Below are 18,099 nucleotides of genomic sequence, written 5' to 3' on the forward strand. Positions count from 1 at the left end.
GCCATTAGGTCCGGGGGATTTATCAGCTTTTAGTCCCATTAGTTTGTCAAGTACTTTTTCTCTACTGATATTAATTACTTTAAGTTCTTCACTCTCATTAAACCCTTGGTTCCCCACTATTTCTGGTATTTTTTTGTGTCTTGTACTGTGAAGACAGATACAAAATATTTGTTTAACATATCTGCCATTTCCTGATTATCCTCTTTATAATTTCTCCTGTCTCAGCCTCTAAGGGACCAATGTTTAATTTTGCTACTCTCTTCCTTCTTACATTGACGTCGATCCCATAGACACTGCATTGGATAGGTTGTATTAGAGTGTTTATTAATAAAAGTTATGAATCGGACATCTCTATATTTCCTGGTCCTTGAACCTGCACTGAGGTAACGCGCATCAAGGTAGATAAATCTCTGGGACCTGATGAAATGTATCCCAGGACATTATGGGAGGTTAGGGAGGAAATTGCGGGTCCCCTAGCAGAGATATTTGAATCATCGACAGCTACAGGTGAGGTGCCTGAAGATTGGAGGGTAGCAAATGTTGTGCCTTTGTTTAAGAAGGGCGGCAGGGAAAAGCCTGGGAACTACAGACCGGTGAGCCTGACATCTGTAGTGGGTAAGTTGTTAGAGGGTATTCTGAGAGACAGGATCGACAGGCATTTGGAGAGGCAGAGACTGATTAGGAACAGTCAGTATGGTTTTGTGAGAGGATAATCATGTCTCACAAATTTGATTGAGTTTTTTGAAGGGGTAACCAAGAAGATAGATGAGGGCTGTGCAGTAGACATGGTCTACATGGACTTTAGCAAAGCCTTTGACAAGGTACCGCATGGTAGGTTGTTACATAAGGTTAAATCTCACGGGATCCAAGGTGAGGTAGCCAATTGGATACAAAATTGGATTGAAGACAGAGGGTGGTTGTAAAGGGTTGTTTTTCAAACTGGAGGCCTGTGACCAGCGGTGTGCCTCAGGGATCGGTGCTGGGTCCGCTGTTATTTGTTATTTATATTAATGATTTGGATGAGAATTTAGGAGGCATGGTTAGTAAGTTTGCAGATGACACCAAGATTGGTGGCATTGTGGACAGTGAAGAAGGTTATCTAGGATTGCAATGGGATCTTGATAAATTGGGCCAGTGGGCCGATGAATGGCAGATGGAGTTTAATTTAGATAAATGTGAGGTGATGCATTTTGGTAGATCGAATTGGGCCAGGACCTACTCCGTTAATGGTAGGGCGTTGGGGAGAGTTATAGAACAAAGAGATCTGGGAGTACAGGTTCATAGCTCCTTGAAAGTGGAGTCACAGGTGGGTAGGGTGGTGAAGAAGGCATTCGGCATGCTTGGTTTCATTGGTCAGAACATTGAATACAGGAGTTGGGATGTCTTGTTGAAGTTGTACAAGACATTAGTAAGGCCACACTTGGAATACTGTGTACAGTTCTGGTCACCCTATTATAGAAAGGATATTATTAAACTAGAAAGAGTGCAGAAAAGATTTACTAGGATGCTACCGGGACTTGATGGTTTGACTTATAGGGAGAGGTTAGATAGACTGGGACTTTTTTCCCTGGAGAGTAGGAGGTTAAGGGGTGATCTTATAGAAGTCTATAAAATAATGAGGGGCATAGATAAGGTAGATAGTCAAAATCTTTTCCCAAAGGTCGGGGAGTCTATAACGAGGGGGCATAGATTTAAGGTGAGCGGGGAGAGATACAAAAGGGTCCAGAGGGGCAATATTTTCACTCAAAGGGTGGTGAGTGTCTGGAACGAGCTGCCAGAGGCAGTAGGAGAGGCGGGTACAATTTTGTCTTTTAAAAAGCATTTGGACAGTTACATGGGTAAGATGGGTATGGAGGGATGTGGGCCAAGTGCAGGCAATTGGGACTAGCTTAGTGGTATAAACTGGGCGACATGGACATGTTGGGCCGAAGGGCCTGTTTCCATGTTGTAAACTTCTATGATTCTATAGTGAGCATCCTAAAAACCTAGCTGGCTGTCCGGCCTTTCCTTGATGTTGGGAGATGCCAGATTCCTGGCTGGGTGGAGAGGCAGATGGTGTGGATTTACTCTTGGTGCTAAGCCACAGAATGGGGTGGGGGAATGGGAGAGGGGCACACAGATTGTTCACTGTACTCATTGCAGTGCTAAAAACCTGGAACAGTTACACAAGGGAAAGCATTTGATCTCCCACCAATATAACAACTCACTGGGAATCTGAACCCGTTACTTTAAGCTTCAACAACATCTTCAGTTGTTTTCAAGCCCCAATTGTAAGCACCCACTAAATGATGTATGGGTGTCACAAGGTGTTGATTAGGAGCCGATTGCCCACCCCAGGGTCATTTAAGGGGAACGGTAGCACCTTCGGTGCTGCCCCCTGTCTGGGATCAGCCGACTCGGCACAGATCAATTTTGAGACTTTCTTGGTCTTTCGGTCCCGGTACTGTGTCTTGACCGTGCATTTCCAGCTGAGCCATTCGAGGGGGAGTGAGGGGAGGGAGCCAATGTTTTCATCTTAGCAGGCAGCCGTTTAATAAAACCAGCCCGTGGGATGCCTGGTGGGCTAATTGAATTGCACTGAACATGATTCTCTCTCCAAACTCAATTTCCTTTAATGGATATTCGAATTGATTTGTGTTGTAAAGGCCCAGGAGAGCAGAGAAAACGGTGCTCAATTGCACCGCACAAACACTGCCAAGCGTTGCCTTTTTTGTTTTGCCTCTTAGTTAAGCTTCTGGATTCAGCTTCCTATTATTAATGAAGAAAAACCAGTTGTGTTTCCTGATGAACGTACACCTGGTCTGCAGACTCGGTTTAATTGTTCATTCGGTCTACATTCCTTTAGACCCCCAACGTTAATCTCCTCCCTGCGCCCCTCGCCTCTCCTGAAGACACCGATTTTATGGTGTTGTATGATTCCACAGGTGCTGGCATCCGCTCCCCATGTGACCGGTCTTCACGCACGAGTCTAAACAGCAAGTGTTGGCTAGCTATTCCACCATGGAGGGCATCGTACTCCCCCGTCCCCCAACACCTGACATGCAGACTCTCTGGCCACTAGTGTACCGCATACTGATCAGCAGTACAAACCCGAGCTGATTTCTTTTCTTCTCCCCACCTGGCTCGGATTTGGGGGGCAGGGGGAAACACTGAGACCCGTTAACCCAGACCAGGCAATGAACCTGGGACCTTTGTTTGCTCGTGCGGCGTGGGTCCCTACTGAGCCCAGCTCTACACTGCGCATGACTCTGCCCTGCAAACCAAAGGGTACTGACAACATAGCAGAACATGAGGCCGAGAGAATGCTACAAAAACAGGTCCACATTTTCGCAGGGGTTCTGGCAATGAGGGGAACTCGGTGTGTCTTCCAAACATGGGAACAGGAGTAGGCCATTCAGCCCCTCAAGCCTGTTCTGCCATTCAGTTTGGCTGTTTACAATGCTTTTATTTTACTAACATTTAGCTGTGCGAAACAGGTGACTCCACATATGCGTTTTAAGTCTTTTCTAATTGATTTTATCCCCCCCCCCTCTCTCCTAACAGTGTTCGGTTCTGGGACGTCTTCTTGCTCATCCCCAATGTGCTTTTCTTTGCGTTTTTGCTCTGGAAGCTTCCGTCGGCTAGAGCAAAGATTCGGGCAACTTCTAGTCCCATCTTTACTACATTCTACATACTGGTGAGTCTTCTGAAGTGAATTAGCAGACTGGTGTAACGTATGGGATAACTGCAAAATGTCCAGGCAATTGGAATCAAGTTGGAAACGCTGACCTGCTGCACAGTATCTCTTACCCAGCTTCAGGTTTTCCCTCCCTTCTCCCTTCCTTCCATCGTACTAAAAGTATTGACACTGTGTTCCTCAAGCTCTGGCCTCTGGTGCAGCCCCTACTTCCTTCACCCCACCATTGGTGGCCGTGCCTTCAGCTGTCTAGGCCCTAAGCTCTGGAGCCCCACTCTAGGGACTTGAGCACATAATCTCGGCTGACGCTCTGGTGCAGTACTGAGGGAGTGCTGCACGGTCTTTCGGATGAGGCGTTAAACCGAGGTCCTGTCTATCCTCTCAGGTGCACGTAAAAGATCCCATAGCCACTATTTCAATGAAGTGCAGGGGAATTCTCCCCGGTGTCCTGGCCAATATTTATCCCTTAACCATTATCTGGTCATTATCACATTGCTGTTTGTGGGACCTTGCTGTGTGCAATTTGGCTGCTGCATTTCCTACATTACAGCAGTGACTACACTTCAAAAAGAAGTACTTCATTGGCTGTAAAGCACTTTGGGACATCCTGAGGTTGTGAAATACGCTGTACAAATGCAAGTCTTTCTTTTCAACATCTGCCTGAAGCACAGACGGATGTTGAAAAGGTACAGACGGATGGAACTTCTGCTTAGTGCCTCATTCAACTGCTGATAGGATATTTGACCACAGAGGGTATCGCCGACCTCTTCGGCTCCGCTTTGACACTGCTTCGGAACTCCTGATTGCATCGCTGCCTCTTTGAGAATTGCTTGCATCTGAAGTGCTTGGGCTTAGAGATCCACAGGTTCCAGCTCTTTATCCAAATGGCCATTCCTCATGGGTGAATTGTTCTTTCAGTGGGTATTTGACTGTCGGCTTTGAAGCCGAGCATAGTTTCTCTCCTCAACCAATGCCCACGGGTGTATCTCCTGGGGGTGGGGTGGGGGTGAGAGATCACGGGATAGAGATAGGGAATAGGAACCTTCCCTTTCCTGGAGTGCGGATGTCCATTGTAATACCTGTCTGCTTGGCGAGGATTGACTAACACAGCATTAAATTAGAGGTCACACATTAAGAAAGAAAGACTTGCATTTCTATCGCACCGTTCACGACCTCGGGGCGTCCCAAAACGCTTTACAGCCAATGAAGTATCTTTGAAGTGTAGTCACTGTTGTAATGTAGAGAAGCGCGGTAGCCAATTTGCACACAGCAAAGTCCCACAAACAGTAATAAGATAGTGACCAGATCACCTGTTTTAGTGATGTCGCTTGAGGGATAAATATTGGCCAGGACACTAGGGAGAACTCCCCTGCTCGTCTTCGAAATAGTGCCATGGGATCTTTTTTTACATCCACCTGAGAGGGCAGACGGGGCCTCGGTTTAACGTCTCGTCCGCTCCCTCGGTACTGGCACTGGGAGTGTCGGCCTGGATTATGGGCAAAAGTCTCTGGAGTGGGACTTGAACCCACGACCTTCTGACTCGTAGAGGCGAGAGTGCTACCCACTGAGTCACGCCTGACAGCGTTAAAGATTTGAACTGGCCTCTCTGAAACTCCCGAGAGGCCTGAGGCAGAAACTTGAGTCGTTGACCTGAGATGAGAACCTGGCACAGGTCGAGAGAGAGGAAGTTGGATTTCCGTCCGCACCACAACACACCGCCCCACCCTTTTCCCTTTCTAGTTTTACAAGGAAGATATCTTGTCTTTTTATAACTACCTGACCATGTGCACTCCTTTTCTGCATGTGGGTATTTCCTCAGAATCGATAGTTGTTTTGACGTTGGCCTTGTAAAGGGTTGTTTGTACCACTGGTTCGTTGCGCTTGGTATTTCCTCTGTAAACCTTACGATTCTCGAAGGCCTGCCGCCAGGGAGACCTTCCAGTTGGGAGATGACGGTACTAGGACCCCGCGGAACCCGATAGAAAAGCAGCTGTGAGGTTAGAGATTTCTCTTCTGCAAAAAGAACAGAGGCTTTGAACAAAAGCGCGGATGCTGAAAATCTGAAATAAAAACTGAAAATGCTGGAAACACTCAGCAGGTCAGGCAGTATCTGTGGAGAGAGAGAAACGGGAGTTAACGTTTCAGGCCGATGACCTTGCATCAGAACGGGAAGAAGTTAAAGATTTAACAGTTTATTAGCAAGTACAGAGTCCGGGAAAGAGGAGGAGGAGGAGGAGGAGGAGGAGGAGGAGGAGGAGGAGGGGAGGAAAGAACAATAGGGGAAGGTCTGTGAAAGGGCGGAGGGCAGGAGTGATTAAATGACAAAAGGGGTGATGATGCAGGGCAAAAGGGGGGTGGCAATGGGGCAAGTAAAGAAATAAAAGATGGGTCCGGAGGAGGTGTAAACGGTAATAGCAGAACTACAGCCATCACCTGCCGTCTTAGAAATTGGGAGCAGTGGTTAGGATCTGAAGTTGTTGAAATCACTGAGACCGGAAGGCCGTAAAGTGCCTAATCGAAAGATGAGGTGCTGTTCCTCGAGCTAGCGATGAGCTTCGTTGGAACTGTGTAGGTTTGCCGAGGACGGAGTGGTCGGAGTGGGAGTGGGACAGAGAATTAAAGGGGCAAGCGACCGGAAACTTGTGAACAGCTGGCTCTGAGAATGCCTTGGAGCACGTACACTGCAGAGACACATGTAAATAGGATGCTAACTGCTGTGGCTGTAAGGCGTTCTGACGTGGCTCAGTACAGATTACATCTTCAAAGTCGTAATTACTGTGCCAAAGGGGTGTTTGAGTTTGACAACTGTTTCGTTTACTGTATCTGAATTTAGAATGGTAGGAATTTCAGCACAGAAGGAGGCCATTTGGCCCATCATGCTTGCTGTGACAGTACCAGCTCCCCCACCAGAGCTACCTACTCTAATCCCACTTCCCGCTTCTTTCCCGTCCCCCAGCTTTTCCCCTCGGCGGGGGTGGGGGGGCAGGCACGAAAGGTTCTAAAGGGGGGGACGCCAAGAGGTCGGAAAAATAAAACATTTTCGGAAAAAACGCTCACACAGCCCATTGCTCATTTGCCGGATTGACGTCATTGCCATTTAATGGGACTCCCCCGGTCAAGTGAGTGGATTATTGCAATCTAAGGCAGTGTCCCAAACCACCACCCCTGTAGGGTGTAGGGAGCACTGCAAAAGTGTTCACTTTGGGACACATCTCAACATCGTTTTTTTTCTGAAAATATTTTATTTTTCCAACCTCTTTGCGCTGAGGGTCACGCCCCACAATTTGGGAAACGCTGCTTTACGGTAAAGACCTATAGGGTAGGCGCCAGTACCATTAGGAAAACAGTGTGTTTTATTTTTATACCAGTGATTTATTAAACTTTGTTTTATGTTTTGTAAGTTATCAACAAATACCTAATGTTTATGTTTGTAGGGGGACGCAAGAGTGCTCGCCTTCACTACAGTGGGGCTTGGAGCCAACATAGTTTGGGAAACGCTGCCGTACCCTTTAATATTTTTGTTCCTGTTAGATGTTAACTTAATTCCCTGTTAAATGTAGTGACTATCTCTGCTTCAGTAACCACTTGTGTTGGTAATGTATTCGGAACAGGAGGAGGCTATTCAGCCTCTGGAGCCTGCTCCGCCATTCAATTAGATCATGGCTGATCTGTATCTCAACTCCATTTTCCCACCTTTGCTCCATATTCCTTGATACCCTTACCCAACAAAAATCCATCAGTCTCAGTCTTGTAGGCTCCAATTGTCCCAACATTCACAGCCTTTTGGGGGAGAGAGTTCCAGATTCCATATCCAAATGCCCCCTTTGCATTAAACAATTCTTCCTAACCTCTTTTTTTATGCTTTTAGTGCTAATCTCAAGTTTATCCCCCTGTTACCAATTCACCAGCCAGCAGAAGTAATCCTTCACTATTTCTGAAAACTATTTCTTGAATTTTTGAACCCTCGATTAGATTCCCTTTAACCTCCTCTGCTCCAGTGAATGCAAGCCAAATTTTAAGTCTCTCATCACGACTGTAATTACTTCAATATCAAACGGTGGTTTTTATATAGAGACTACACCTCAATTACCTGAAATTAAAAACAAAGCTTTTGGGAATGTGCAGCAATTTAATTGGAGTCTGACAGGAAGAGATTGTTGATTTGGGTGTGACTGGTCTACACCTATCTCTCTCCTCCATTTTTTATGTATGTTTTACACTTTGTAAGTCATATTGGTACCTAAGTATAAACAAATTTGCATTTTTCTAGTACTTTTCACATCCTCAGGACATCCCAGTGTGCTTCACAGCCAAGGAAGTACTTTGTGAATTGCAGTCACAGTAGGGAAACATGGCAGCCAAGTTGCACACAGTAAGCTCCCACAAACATAAATAAAATTTGATTGGTTTTTCTTTTTTCAATTCTCTTTTTTTTAAAAAAGTGCCTCTGGAACCAGTTTTTATCCCATGAGGAGACGGGATACTAAAGTTCCTAGTCATGCAACTGAATCAATTGGATTGAGCTTTATATAATATGTTAGCTTTTTTGGGGCAGATATCTGGAGGGTGAAAAGATCCCCAACTGCCCTGTGAGATAACTTGATGGAGCTTGAAGCGGAATTACTGAACGAGCTACTTTGTAAATGGTGCTCGGAAGAGTTGGAACCAGTTGATTGAAAGGGTGGTCAACAACTGGGCTAATCTGCCAGGCAGGTCGTAGGATGTTTTGCTACGTTAAAGGCGCTATATAAATGCAAATTGTTGTTGTTGTAAAGACACAAATTTTAGGGGGTCGTCCAAACATATTCGGATTCTAGGCTGGGAAAGTTACAGCAAAAGGTGGCCTTTTCCCATCTTTGACTTGCCTTTTGCTCTTGTGCGTGAGGGAACCATTCTGAAAACGTTGAGGCAAACAGCTGGCCTCAAACACTCTTGCTGTTACATTGCGCGTAGTTAATGGCAAATGAACACTGGTTTCCTTTTAGCCATACAGTTGTGCTGCACACTGAGGACTTGGAGTGTGGGCAAAGTCTGAGCTGCTGAGCTCTACACAACAGTGCAACAAAGCATGTACATAGGAACAGGAGAAGGCCATTTAGCCCCTCGAGCCTGTTCCGCCATTCAATGAGATCATGGCTGATCTGTGACCTAACTCCATATACCCGCCTTAGCCCCATTTCCCTTAATACCTTCGGTTAACAAAAATCTATCAATCTCAGATTTAAAATGAACAATTGAGCAAGCATCAACTGCCGTTTGCGGAAGAGAGTTCCAAACTTCTACCACCCTTTGCATGTCCCCTAGTCCTAGACTTCCCAACCAGTGGAAATAGTTTCTCTCTATCTGCCCTATCAGTTCCCTTAATATCTTGAAAACTTCGATCAAATCACCCCTTAATCTTCTAAATTCCGGCAAATACAACCCTAGTTTGTGTAATCTCTCCTCGTAATTTAACTCTTGGACTCCAAGTATCATTCCAGTAAATTTACGATACACTCCCTCCAAGGCCAGTATGTCCTTCCTAAAGTGCGGTGTCCAGAACTGAACATGGTACTCCAGGTGTGGTCTAACCAAGGCTTTGTATAGCTGTCGCATAACTTCTACCTCCTTGCATTCGAGTCCTCTAGATATAAAGGCCAGCATTCCATTAGCCTTTTTTATTTTCTATATCTGTCCATGACATTTTAATGTATGTGGACCCTTGTGTCTCTTTGGACTTCCACTGTTTCGAGCTTTTCACCATTTAGAAGGTACTCTGATCTATCCTTTTTAGGTCCAAAGTGGATGACCTCACATTTGCCTACATTGAAATCCATTTGCTACATATTGCCCATTCACTTAATCTATTAATATCTCTCTGTAATTTTATGCTTCCATCTGCACTGTTTACATTGCTGCCTATCTTTGTGTCATCGGCAAATATGGATATGTGGCTCTCTATCCCATCATCTAAGTCGTTAATAAATACAGTGAATAATTGAGGCTCCAACACACATCCCTGTGGGACACCACTAGTCACACCCTGCCCATTTGAGTACCCGCCCATTATCTGTCTCCTGCCACTCAGCCAATTTCTTAACCAGGTCATTAATTTGCCCTCAATTCCATGAGCTTCAACTTTAGCTAACAGTCTCTTATGAGGGACTTTATCGAATGCCTTCTGGAAGTCCATATAAACAACATCCATAGACGTTCCCCTGTCCTCTACTTTGGTCACCTCTTCAAAAAATTCACTCAGGTTCGTCAGGCATGACCTACCCTTTACAAATCCACGCTGGCTCTCTCTGATCAGCTGAAAATTTCCAAGGTGTTCAGTCACTCCATCCTTAATTATAGACTCTAGTAATTTCCCAACAACAGATGTTAGGCTAACTGGTCTATAATTCCCTGATACATAAGTCAGAGGGTTCATCATTTAGATCATAGAATCATACAGCACAGAAGGAGGCCATTTGGCCCATCGGGCCTGTGCAGGCTCTTTGAAAGAGCTATCCAATTAGTCCCACTCATCTGCTCTTTACTCATAGCCCTGCAGATTTTTCCCCTTGATTTTTTTTTTAATCCAATTCCCTTTTGAAAGCTGCTATTGAATCTGCTTCCACCGCCCTTTCAGGCAGTGCATTCCAGATCATTACAACTCGCTGCGTTTTAAAAAAAAAATCTCCTCATCTCCCTCCTGGCTTTTTTGTCAATTATCTTAGATCTGTGTCCTCTGGTTACCGACCCTCCTGCCAGTGGAAACAGTTTCTCCCCAACTACTCTCATCAAAAGATATAAAATACTTAACTGGATGAAGGAAGTAAACTCAGGACACTACTTTCAGACATGCCAGGGTAGCAGGGCACAGGTCCATGATTGTGAAGGGTGATATTATGACAGAATGGGGAGGGGGTAACCAATGCCAGCTGTTGAGTACAAGTAGGATTATCGACAACTGGAATGGTTTGCTGAGCAGGATAGTTAAGTCCAGAACATTTAAGAAACAGCTGGCCAGAGGTTTGGGTTAGTATTCTGGAAGGATGCGATAAAATGGGCTGAAGGGCCTCCTCATCCAAATGTATTTAGTGTTTTCAGACATATTTTGGTGATAGAACAGCATGGAAACCACTCGATCTGTCTGCAAGAGGTTCATTTTTCAGGCAAAAAAAGAAACATCTTGCATTTATACAGGCCTTTCACGACCTCGGGACGTCCCGAAGTGCAAAACAGCCAATTAAGTACTTTCTGAAGGGTAATCACTGTTGTAATGTGGAAAATGCAGCAGCCAAATTGCACACAGCAAGATCCCACAAACAGCAATGTGATAATGACCTGATAACCTGTTTTAGTGATGTTGGTTGAGGGATAAATATTGGCCAGGACACCGGGGAGAAATCCCCATCTCTTCTTCGAAGAAGACTGCCATGGGGTTTTTTTGCGTCCACCTAAGAGGTCTCACCTGAAAGATAGCACCTCCGACAGTGCAGTGCTCCCTCAGTACTGCACCGGGAGTGTCAGCCTAGGTCCTGTGCTCAAGTCTGTGGAGTGGGACTTGAACCCACAACCGAAAGGTGAGAGTGCTACCCACTGAGCCACAGCTGACACAACAAGAGCTTTTGTGGCGGGGGGGTTGGGAGGAAACAAGCCAAGTGGCAGTGCAACCCGCACAGCTCAAGCAGTGCAGCAACTGTGGCATTGCAGAGTTCAGTAGTACAGTGCAATATCGCAACGCTAGTGTGCCAAGGGTGGGGGGGTGTGGTATGATTTCCCCTCCCTCTCGGCGCTGTCTGAAGCTGCTCTTTGGGTGTTAGGAGAGCAGTGCAGCCTGTCTCTGTACAAACTGGATCCCGGCCTGCAGTGTACGTTTAGAGCTGGTTGTGATGGTTTGCCCAGTGTGGATGTGCCAAGAACTGGCATCGTGATATCAGCCGTCTACTTGCCAACACGGTGACGCCACGACCAGGGAGCTGCGTCGCAGTCGGTAACAGCGGGTCTCTGGACGTCCCTGGTTTGTCGGCCTTAACCAATCAAGTCCAGATCAAGGAGGGTTGTAACTTTAGAATTAGAGCCAGGCCATTCAGGGGTGATGCCAGGAAGCACTTCTTCACACAAAGGGGAGTGGAAATTTGGAACTCTCTCCCCAAAAAAGCTGTTGAGGGTGGGGGCAATTGTAAATGCCAAAACTGAGATTGATGGATTTTTGTTAGGCAAGGGTATGGAACCAAGGCGGGTAGGTTGGGTTAAGATACAGATCAGTTGTGATCTAATTGAATGGCAGAACAGGCACGAGGGGCTGAATGGCCTACTCCTGTTCCTAATCCGGTTTGGTTTGCCACCCACCTGCATGTCAGGAACCAGCGGCATGAGAACAGTGTAAAGGTGGCTGAAAGCAGATGATAAAATGCTATTTAAATGCAGGTTCCTTTCCCTTTAAAAGCCGCCCATTCAAAACCAGCGTAACAAATGTCTCTGATGCCGGGGAATTTTTCACAGGGCGGGCCGGGCACTTGCTGTTCCTTTTGTGAAGTGTTTCACTTCCAGATTCTGGTTTATTCTCCTGCCAGTGAGAAATATCTCACTCCTTGGAAAACCGATCTAAGACAAATAAATAGAAACTGCTAGCTACGCCCTACGGAAATGCCTCAGACTGCTCCGTTAACTCTTTCCCACGTTCAGAGTGGCTTCTTAAACAGGCTGCCGATTCCCTAGGGGGTCAGTTTGGTAGTTATGGAGAGGAGCTAAGTATTAGTGAAACCGTCTCATCATCTCTTTTCAGCCACCTTTACACTGTTCTTATGCTGCTGCTTCCTGACAGGCTGATTTACCAGATAAGAACATAAGAAATAGGAGCAGGAATAGGCCATACGGCCCCTCGAGCCTGCTCTGCCATTCAGTAAGATGATGGCTGATCTTCCACCTCAACTCAACTTTCCCGCCCTATCTCCATATCCCTTGATTCCCTTAGTGTCCAAATATCCATCGATCTCAATCTTGAGTAGACTCAACGACTGAGCATCCACAGCCCTCTGGGTTAGAGAATTTCAAAGATTCACAACCCTCTGAGTGAAGACATTTTTCCTCATGTCGTTCCTAAAGACTGACCCCTTATCTTGAGATTATGACCCCTAGTTCTAGACAGGGGAAACAGCTTCCCCGCATCTACCCCCTCGAGCCCTATAAGAATTTTATATGTTTCAGTGAGATCACCCCTCATTCTTCTGAACTTTAGAGAACACAGGCCCATTCTACTCAATCTCTCCTCATAGGACAATCCTTTCATCCCAGGAATCAATCCAGTGAACCTTCGTTGCACCCCCTCTTAGGCAAGTATATCCTTCCTTGGGTAAGGAGACCAAAACCGTACATGAACTGTACAGACCATGGCTGATCTGTATCTTAACTCCATTTACCCACCTTGGTTCTGTAACCCTTCGTACCCTGACCGAACAAAAATCTATCGATCTCAGTTTTGACATTTTCAATTGACCCCCAGCCTCAACAGCTTTTTGGGGGGGGGGGGGGGGGAAAGAGAGTTCCAAATTTCCACTCCCCTTTGTGTGAAGAAGTGCTTCCTGACATCACCCCTGAACGGCCTGGCTCCAATTTTAAGGTGATTCCCCCTTGTTCTGGATTCCCCCCACCCCCAGAGGAAATAGGGTGAATAGAGAGAAACTATCAAATCCTTTTAATCAGCTTAAACACCTCAATTAGATCACCCCTTAATCTTCTATACTCGAGGAAATACAAGACTAGTCTATGCATCCTGACCTCGTTATTTTAGCCCCAAAAAGAGATTTTTGTATGTAGTGGGGTTAATCCGGTCATTTTTCTTTTGCAGGTGTTTGTCGTAGCAACAGTGGGCATCGCACGTGCTATTGTTTCTATGACGGTCAGTGCGTCCAGTGTAGCTATGGTAACAGACAAGGTAGGTGGAGAAAGTTTTTCTTCTGCTTTCAATTTCTTCATTGGATTTTTTTTTAAAAGCCTTTTTCCGGGACGGACTGATGACGTAGGTATAACAGCCCTGGAATGCTGCAACCGGATCTGTCTCCCAGCTAGAAACCCTGGTCTGTGTTATTCCACCCTGGGGACGCTGGTGAGAAAAGGCCAGGTGCTTCCTTTCACAATGTTCAGAGAGTATTAGCTCAGTTTAGTTTCTGGCACAGTTGCCAGGAGTCTGGGAGTTGCTCTTCAGTCTGGAGAGGAGCCTACAGGAGGGAAAAACTGAGAAGGGAGGAATTCTCTATTTATTTAAATTATTTTTCTTTCAATGCAGTGTAGAAAATTCATTCTTGAGGTATTTCTCCCCTCTTTACCTGAAGATAATGATATCCTCGTTGAAGTATGGTCCCACAGGTGCCTGTCACCCTCAGCTCCCCACCCAAGTGCCCTTCACTCGTCAGCCGTGATGACAAGTGCCAGTAGGCTATCCGACTGTGGAAAGCATCACAGCGGATCTCGATCCCGTTCCTTACGCTCTGTCCACGCACCTGGATTTCCCCGGAAGTGGTCACTGGATGGCATCGGGAACCCTGGTGATTTTTTTTCCCCCCTGAATTGAAATGGTCCTTTTATTTTCACCTACGATTCTAACACAAGTTCCTCGGACAGGCTGTTGTCCAATTTGGAGCCTGTTTTCTCAGGTAGGATAAAGGACAGAGAAAGCCGATGTAATCATCCGCGTCGATCTTGCGTTGTGAACTTGTGACTCAGTGGAGGGGAGGGGGAGGGGGAGGGGGAGTGGGAATGGGACGTAAGATGCTCTTATTTTGTTGAAAGACCACTTCAATATATTGAGCATACCGTTCACCAGACCATTATCCTCAGCCACGTGCTCCTGCCTCGCTCCGTATCCTGTCAATCCTCCAGCTGACTGAATCCAGCACAAAACGTTAGTGCAGCGGGCGAGTCCATCGTAAAACATATGAACAATGACGGACAGGAAAAGACCCACTGGTCCATCCAGCCTGTCCCACACAATGGTAATACCTTGTGCACCATAATGTATACACTCTCCACCCCACCCAAAACCATGTGATCTCCTGGGAGAGGCGGAAAAAAAACGATTTAAAAAAAAACGATTTGGGAAAGAAAATCTGGGAAATTCCTCTCCGACCCATTTAGGCGATAGAAACTAGTCCAGGAGATCTCCCTGGCCCTGATAATTCTATGCAGTACCCACCTCTTGTACGAACATGGAATGGAAGGCATCCATTCTACAGTATCAAAGATGGTTTAAAAAAAGACTTGTCATACAGGTTGCATAGGGCGCTCAACCCTTGCTCTTGTAGTGTTAAGCTGCAATTGGAAACCTGAGACTGTTACTGGCCTGTCACATACTCCCAGACAGATGCTGTATTGGAAGGGGGCCAACTGCATTCTCGGGCTCAGTCTCATCTCAGCTGGTGCTAGTTTGGTTAATGTTGTAATTGGGTTGCAAAGAAAGGACTTGCATTTATATAGCGCCTGTCACAACCTCAGGACGTCCCGAAGTGCTTTGCAGCCAATCAAATACTTTTGAAGTGTAGTCATTGTTCCAATGTACGGAAACTCGGCAGCCAATTTGCGCACAACAAGATCCCGCAAACAGAGATGAGATTATCATAATAGGTACAGCTCAGGAGGAGGCCATAATGACCAGTTGGTCAATTTGTAGTGACATTGGTTGAGGGATAAATACTGGTGGAATATTTATTATATTTACACAAAATGTTTGCACTAGGAGAACCCCCCCTGCTCTTCGAAATAGAGCCATGGGATCTTTTACGCCCACCTGAGAGGGCAGACGGGGCCTTGGTTTAACGTCTCATCCGAAAGACGGCACCTTCGACTCGCTTGGCATAATTCTTGCTTTGCAGCATGTTCAGCTCTTTCTAAGCTTTGTGTTAAAGTCATTATTATTATGGTGAAATTCACAGTTGACTCACCAGAGCCCCCTCTATACCTGCTTTTTCTGCCCCTTATTCCACCTGAGAAAACAGGCTCCAAATTGGACAAGAGCCTTTCCGAGGAACTTGTGTTACAGTTGTAGGTGACAATAAAAGGACCATTTCAGTGACAAAAGTTTGGGATTGCGGGGGGTGGGCGGAGGTGAGTGGCGACATATTTGTGTTTTGACCTGTGACTCAAAACTCCCTCCAGCAGCAATGATGGAAGCCTAGAGCGGGCTGCGTATCCTAACTCGCACCAAGTCCCGTTCTCCCATCACCCCTGTGCTCGCTGACCTACCCTGGCTTCCAGTCTGGCAACTCCTCGTTTTTTTTTAAATTCTCATCCTTGTTTTCAAATCCCTCCATGGCCTCGCCCCCTCCCTATCTCTGTAACATCCTCCAGCCCTACAGCCCTCTGAGATCTCTGCGCTCCTCCAATTCTGGTCTTTTGCGCATCCCCGATTTTAATCATCCCACCATAGGGCGACTGTGCCTTCAGCTGTGGAATTTCCTCCCTAAACCTCTCCGTCTCTCTACCTCGCTCTCCTCCTTTTAAGACGCTCCTTTAAAACCTACCTCTTTGACCAAGCTAATATTTCCTTATGCAGCTCGGTGTCAAATTTTGTTTGATAATGCCCCTGTAAAGTATCTTGAGAGGTTTTGCTACGTTAAAGGCGCGATATAAATGCAAGTTGTTGTTGCTCCACACTGGGGGTTGAATCGAGGCCTGCGGACACCTCGGGGGGGGGGGGGAGAGAGAAGGGGGAATGACTCATTGAAAATGTGGAGTAAAATATTTCTACTAGTTTGTGTAGCGAGTGGCTTTAGTGACTTGATACGTTCACTAATTTTTTTTTAGGTTCTTTGGGAAATCTCACGATTCTTTCTGTTGGCGACTGAGCTGAGCGTAGTAATATTAGGCCTGGCGTTTGGTAAGTCATAGAGTTTATTCATGTCTGATGCCATTTGTGCCATAAACATAATTTAATAGGACAAAGTCAACATGGCTTTACAAAGGGGAAGTCACGTCTGACAAATTTGCTTGAGTTCTTTGAGGACATAACGTACAGGGTGGATAAAGGGGAACCAGTGGACGTAGTGTATTTAGACTTCCAGAAGGCATTCGACAAGGTGCCACATAAAAGATTATTGCTCAAGATAAAGAATCACTGGATTGGGGGTAATATTCTGGCATGGGTGGAGGATTGGTTATCTAACAGGAAGCAGAGAGTTGGGATAAATGGTTCATTCTCGGACTGGCAACCAGTAGCCAGTGGTGTTCCGCAGGGGTCGGTGCTGGGTCCCCAACTCTTTACAATCTATATTAACGATTTGGAGGAGGGGACCGAGTGCAACATATCAAAGTTTGCAGATGATACAAAGATGGGAGGGAAAGTAGAGAGTGTGGAGGACATAAAAAACCTGCAGAGGGATATAGACAGGCTGGGTGAGTGGGTGGAGATTTGGCAGATGCAATACAATATTGGAAAATGTGAGGTTATGCACTTTGGCAGGAAAAACCAGAGAGCAAGTTATTATCTTAATGGCGAGAAACTGGAAAGTACTGCAGTACAAAGGGATCTGGGGGTCCTAGTGCAAGAAAATCAAAAAGTTAATATGCAGGTGCAGCAGGTGATCAAGAAGGCCAACGGAATGTTGGCGTTTATTGCTCGGGGGATAGAATATAAAAACAGGGAGGTATTGCTGCAGTTATATAAGGTATTGGTGAGACCGCACCTGGAATACTGCATACAGTTTTGGTCTCCATACTTAAGAAAAGACATACTTGCTCTCGAGGCAGTACAAAGAAGGTTCACTCGGCTAATCCCGGGGATGAGGGGGCGGACATATGAGGAGAGGTTGAGTGGATTGGGACTCTACTCATTGGAGTTCAGAAGAATGAGAGGCGATCTTATTGAAACATATACGATTGTGAAGGGGCTTGATCGGGTGGATGCGGTAAGGATGTTCCCAAGGATGGGTGAAACTAGAACTAGGGGGCATAATCTTAGAATAAGGGGCTGCTCTTTCAAAACTGAGATGAGGAGAAACTTCTTCACTGAGGGTAGTAGGTCTGTGGAATTTGCTGCCCCAGGAAGCAGTGGAAGCTACATCATTAAATAAATTTAAAACAGAAATAGACAGTTTCCTAGAAGTAAAGGGAATTGGGGGTTACGGGGAGCGGGCAGGAAATTGGACATGAATTTAGATTTGAGGTTAGGATCAGATCAGCCATGATCTTTTTGGATGGCGGAGCAGGCTCGAGGGGCCGATTGGCCTACTCCTGCTCCTATTTCTTTTGTTCTTATGTTCTTAGATAGATTTTAAATCTATCTATCAATTATATACTGATTTTAATGTGTGTCTTTCTCTCATTCTCCCTGGGTTTAGGGCACCTTGAAAGTAACTCGAGCATCAAGCGTGTGTTGGCTATAACTACAGTACTTGCTCTGGGTTATTCGATAACACAGGTCTGTCTGAACACTCTTGTTTTCAACAATGATGCCTTGTCCT

At 45.9% G+C, this 18,099-nt stretch overlaps 1 protein-coding gene across 3 annotated transcripts in view; it reads left to right on the forward strand.

Annotated features, from left to right (window-relative positions):
- Window positions 1-18,099, forward strand: part of tpra1 (transmembrane protein, adipocyte asscociated 1) — a 62,759-nt gene that overhangs the window by 29,707 nt on the left and 14,953 nt on the right. For all 3 annotated transcript variants that reach the window (XM_067998403.1, XM_067998404.1, XM_067998402.1), the window contains exons 3-6: window positions 3,544-3,676; window positions 13,494-13,580; window positions 16,445-16,517; window positions 17,977-18,056. In XM_067998403.1, coding sequence (XP_067854504.1) covers window positions 3,544-3,676; window positions 13,494-13,580; window positions 16,445-16,517; window positions 17,977-18,056 — 373 coding nt within the window. The remainder of the gene's footprint in view (window positions 1-3,543; window positions 3,677-13,493; window positions 13,581-16,444; window positions 16,518-17,976; window positions 18,057-18,099) is intronic.

The sequence above is a fragment of the Heptranchias perlo genome, chromosome 17, assembly GCF_035084215.1.
Source record: "Heptranchias perlo isolate sHepPer1 chromosome 17, sHepPer1.hap1, whole genome shotgun sequence".
Lineage (NCBI taxonomy): Eukaryota > Metazoa > Chordata > Chondrichthyes > Hexanchiformes > Hexanchidae > Heptranchias > Heptranchias perlo.